This window comes from Channa argus, chromosome 2, assembly GCF_033026475.1.
Source record: "Channa argus isolate prfri chromosome 2, Channa argus male v1.0, whole genome shotgun sequence".
Lineage (NCBI taxonomy): Eukaryota > Metazoa > Chordata > Actinopteri > Anabantiformes > Channidae > Channa > Channa argus.
The window spans coordinates 9,722,046-9,727,162 of NC_090198.1; the positions used below are offsets into that span (position 1 = coordinate 9,722,046).

General features: G+C 43.3%; 1 protein-coding gene across 2 annotated transcripts; it reads left to right on the forward strand.

Moving 5' to 3' along the window:
• The first annotated feature begins 1,161 nt into the window (after positions 1-1,161).
• Positions 1,162-4,746, forward strand: irx5a (iroquois homeobox 5a). Of its 2 annotated transcripts, none has more exons than XM_067495209.1 (3): positions 1,162-1,848; positions 2,716-3,121; positions 3,747-4,746. In XM_067495209.1, the coding sequence occupies exons 1-3, from the start codon at positions 1,591-1,593 to the stop codon at positions 4,454-4,456; spliced, it is 1,374 nt and encodes a 457-aa protein (XP_067351310.1). In that variant the 5' UTR covers positions 1,162-1,590; the 3' UTR covers positions 4,457-4,746. The 2 variants fall into 2 exon arrangements, with proteins under 2 accessions (XP_067351310.1, XP_067351311.1); XM_067495210.1 differs by having other exon boundaries at positions 1,168-1,833.
• Positions 4,747-5,117: the final 371 nt, after the last annotated feature.

Sequence of the window (5,117 nt, forward strand, 5' to 3'; positions counted from 1 at the left end):
CAATCTTCAGAATGAAAATGGCTTTTAGATGATGCTGAAACACAATTAATAATAATTCTAATAGCCTACTTATATTTCCAAACCAGGTTAGTAAAGCAAAAAATTTTAACTGGGTAACAATTAATATTAATATTAATAATAATGGTAATCATTTAATAATAGAGATAAGGCAGAATGTCTAAACCTATAAAAAGCCACTGCTGACAACAGTGACATAAATACATTTTTAGGCTAACCAGTTTTTCAACGCAGAAATGGATCCGCAGTTTTGATGAGATTACATCCACTGGTCCTGCTGGATTTGGTGTAGTTGGCACTAATCCCCCCCTGGTTTGACGGTTTATGACTTTCTGAGAGGCTGCGTCTGACGTGTTTATTCCAAGATCTATTGCAAAAAACTATTTAAGCATCGCCACAGTAAATCATTCAAACGCAGGCAGAGGCGCAGACTAAACATACGACTATACTCACAACATTAAAATATGAATTAGAAAAAGTTGGTTTATATGGGAACTGTTGTGGGAAGAGCTGTTCGGTCAAGTATATGCTACAGTTTGCGCCATCTTACTGTTACTTTAAAGCTGTCACATATCTTACCGATGCAACATTAATCTGGCGTTCGAAAGTCGGCGTGCACAACACCATTAATCCATACGAAACTCCCGTTGCGGATTTTAGCACCAGGCGCTGGAGATGACGGTCTGTTGATAACGCACACATTTAAAACGGCGACATTTTACGCACAAAGAAAAAAATTGCAAAAAAAAAAAATTACAGTCAGGAAGCGCCTTTCAATTCCCGCCGGTATCTTGCAAAGCCATATCCTGGCACATAACCGCCGATTTGTTATTGATCAAGTGTGAAAGTGACGGCTTCCTATTTGGAAGAAAAAGAAGAAAGTTGGTAGTTGTCAGACTCGCATGATGTCGCCATCCAAAAGGGGGCTGCCAGGCGCACTTGAGACTTACTGCAACGAGTCTTGTTAACGAGGAAAAAATAGAGAAATAGAGAATGAGAAGGATTGTTAGTTAACGCGAGAGAAGGGAGGGGGCGATGAAGAGAGAGAGGGGGGGGAGAGAGAGCGAGAGAGAGAGAGAGAGAGAGAGAGAGAGAGAGAGCATGGATTTGGACAGGGCTGTGCTTCCCCAGCATTAGCTTTCCTTTTCCTTCGGTGACTACACCCCGAGAGGAGGAGCGTAGTGTGCAGCGTAGTAGGCGTCAGGATCTTCAATTTCCAACTTAGCATCTTGGCAGGACATTTTCCCAAGCAAAGCCCCCGTCCGACGGGTAAAAAAAAAAAACTTCTGCACGAGCATGAGAGCGACGGTGCACCTCAGATAAGGGAGCAACAGAAAAACAAAACGAGACAAAACATCCGAGGGGCAGTGGCTGGCAGCTACAAAAACAATCCACCCAACATCTAAGAATCTTTTCATTTAGTCACTTTTACTTTCTGCCTTCACCACTGACATTTAGAAGGTGGGACAGGGTCTGCAGACGTACGGCTCTATGCGCTCCGAAAGCAGCGCATGAGAAAATAAAGGGGGGAAAGTGCGCAAGTTAAGTGGCTTATACTCTCCGGGCTCCAGCATGGCGTATCCTCAGGGCTACTTGTACCAGCCGTCCGCTTCTTTAGCCCTCTATTCGTGCCCTGCGTACAGCACCAGCGTTATATCGGGACCCAGGACCGAGGAACTTGGGAGATCCTCCTCGGGATCAGCTTTTGCGCCCTATGCCGGATCTACTGCGTTCACCAGCGCCTCGCCAGGCTACAACTCCCACTTACCATACAGTGCAGACGCGGCGGCAGCTGCCACATTCACCTCTTACGTGGTGAGTAAACTAAAGGTGATTATTCGATCCAAGCAGTGAGAGCGAGCAAATTAAGTCCTTATGTGTCCGCTGTGAATTAGGAACCAAGGAATGAAGAAAAAAAAATGTGCGTCAGCGAAGAGTGCATGGATATAAAATTACAGAATGTCAGGTTGGGGAAACGTGTGGTTGAGAAAAGAGAAGTAAGTTAAGCGAGTCATGTACTATCAAATGTTCTTTGAGTAAATAGTAGTTTTTTTAGGAAAGAGAGGGCGATGCCTCGCCGAAGCGTCTTAGTTCAAAAGTGACTGCAACGCTCTGTCTGGTGCCAATTTAGGTCACTGCATTTAATAATCACCATCTTATTTGTTTGCCAGTGACAAAAACATAGATAGTGCAACTTTAAAAAAAAAAAAGAAAAAATCTGTCAAATTCAGATTTATGTTAGTTGTATTCTCATAGCAACACAGGTGATTCATACAGAATGGTTATGCAGGCCTAGTTAGTACAAAGGCTGATCCCTGCAGAATAGAGAAGAAACGGCATAATGTCAGTGCGTTATCATAATTGCAAATTACTATTTTAATGATGGGATGATTGTCAGCTATGTGCTGAAATTATTGGTGCTAGTGCATCGTGTTTAAAATATATAGGAAGGAGCAATATCATGTAACAATTCGCGGTAAAGTTCTAAAAAACTCAAGAGGCATTAAATTCAATCTTGAACTGTGGAATAAAGCCAGTGTGTATGTGTGTGAGCGAGTGCGTCGCCTTTGTGTACTTGTGTTTGTGTGCGCGCACACAGGTGTTGATGCGTGTGCTCCGTCCGTCTTTTGAACTATTTTGAAGCACTTCAGAAAAGGACTGTGAGCGAACTTTTACGCACTTTCTTTTTAATCTTAGAGTTCTCCCTATGACCACACTACGGGTATGGCCGGCTCAATAGGATATCACCCTTATGCAGCACCCTTGGGCACCTACCCTTACGGTGACCCAGCATACCGTAAAAACGCAACTCGGGACGCAACTGCCACCCTGAAGGCCTGGCTCAACGAGCACCGCAAAAATCCCTATCCTACCAAGGGTGAAAAGATCATGCTGGCCATCATCACCAAAATGACCCTCACCCAGGTGTCCACATGGTTTGCCAACGCCAGGAGGAGGTTAAAGAAGGAGAACAAGATGACCTGGACCCCCCGAAACCGGAGCGAGGACGAGGAAGAGGACGAGAATATTGATCTGGAGAAAAATGACGACGACGAGCCAAGCAAACCCACCGACAAGGGAGACTCCACAGATACAGAAGCAGGTCGGTGGTGCAGGGGGGAGGGAGCAAAAAAAAAAAAATCATCAATTTTTCATCGCAGTCGTTTTCACTCAGGGTGCAAAAATGATTGCTGGTTAATGGTGGTATATTATTTATAATGGGACAATTGCTTTAAATAATAATCACCTTGAACTCCCCTCGTTTGACTTCTGAGGGGCTGAAATTGCTGGTGACGCAAAGTGTTTAGCGGTCAATTTATCTTTAAGGATACAGCTGCGCCGGCATTGGGCTAAAAAGATTGTCTCTGTACGATCATTATATTCAGTTATTTCAATGCTCATTGTCATAGCGTGATATAGTGACATTAAAACCAGTAAACATAATTACAAATTAAAATAGTCAACCTATTCTAATGTGTGCTCCGCGTGAGCACGGTCCATTCACCTTTTTTAAGTTGGCATCTTTATGGTCATAATTTATTGCACACACAATAACAGTTTTAAAGGGAAATGTGCATAAGTAACCTAATTATTTTTATGTAGTCGATTCCACTGTGTATCGGTGTCCACTTGACCACACGATCCCCTCAAACATATGATACAGTTTCCTCAGCGTTTTTAATGTTGTGCTTATTTGGCAGTAATTCTCTTCTTTATTTGTGATTTAGATCATAAACTGCTGAACCCAGGGGACATAGGCTGTGACAGATTTAAAGAGGAGAACCATGGGAAAGACACGGATCCCCTTCTGAGCGACTCGGAGTTAAAAGAGCAGGAGGAGCGGACTACAGAGTTGCTGCCGGATTCTGCAAAACCAACTACTTCGTCTCCCTCGGCGGTGCCCCGGGGGAACCAGACCGTTGCGCAACAAGACAAGCCGTCAGATTTGAGCCATGCACCGGGTGCGGTGACCAGCAACGTAACCTCTGTTATTCATTCGCCCCCTTCGGCCCCTAAACCCAAACTTTGGTCCCTTGCGGAAATTGCCACGTCCTCAGACAGGTGTAAAGGCAGCGGCGAGGCACCACAGGCTTGTCCCGGTTTGGGTCAGAGCGCAGTAATGGCCACCAATGCGTCTCCATCACGGTCGTCCCCTCAGTGCCCGCTCCCCAACAGCACGGTCCTATCCAGGCCTCTGTACTACACACCCCCCTTCTACACCGGCTACACGAACTATGGTGGCAGTTTTGGACACCTACACAGTAACCACGGCTCGGTAACCACGGGCTCTACGGCACATTTCAATGGATTAAACCAGACTGTGTTAAATAGAGCAGAGGCTTTGGTAAGGGAGAGCCAGAAAGTCAGAGGCCAAACGCAGGTAGATCTTTGTAAAGACTCCCCTTACGAACTAAAGAAAGGTATGTCAAACATTTAATACCTGAGCATTTTCCACTCACTGCGGACTTTATTTATTTTTCCCTGGTTGCATTTAAAAAAAGAAAGGAAACGATGGTGAAGCAAATTCTGAGAACAGTTATTTTCTGACTAAATGCTTATCCTCAATGTTTCTGAATGGTTAATCCTAAAATGTAATAAGAATGGTCTTAATCGCTGCAGCCGCCTGAGTCTATTTGTATTAAAGACTAACATGTATATTTAATGTAGCATTTTTGTATTTAAAATGGACAACACACTATCTTTGAAGTAAATTATGGAAAAAAAGAATATATATATATTTGTGCAGCGATTATTTTGGGAGCACTTTGAATTGTCTAATATGTTCCTCAAGGGTAATTCATCTATACGAAATATTAATTCAATTTTGCACCGTGACAGATCTTTCAATGGTTATTATCATTTTCAAATATTATGATAGTGAGAGTTCTGACATACTTGAAAAAAAAGGCCTACACTCAGCAGAAAGATGTTGGAATATCTGAAGAATAAAAGGGTTCCGATTCGTTTTGGCTGGTGCAGATATTCAGTTGTTTTTATATGAATGAAAAATGTTGAAGGCAACACAGAGGTGCATTTTGACCTATGGTTTAACATCATTTAACGTTTCTTCAAAATACACCCAGGGCCTAGTTTTACTT

Bases quoted from the DNA above. Each gene is read 5' to 3' on its own strand.
- irx5a (XM_067495209.1), top strand. From the start codon at position 1,591: ATGGCGTATCCTCAGGGCTACTTGTACCAGCCGTCCGCTTCTTTAGCC. The intron at 1,849-2,715 runs GTGATTATTCGA...TTTTAATCTTAG, and splicing joins ACGTGGTGAGTAAACTAAAG to AGTTCTCCCTATGACCACAC. The intron at 3,122-3,746 runs GTCGGTGGTGCA...TTTGTGATTTAG, and splicing joins CTCCACAGATACAGAAGCAG to ATCATAAACTGCTGAACCCA.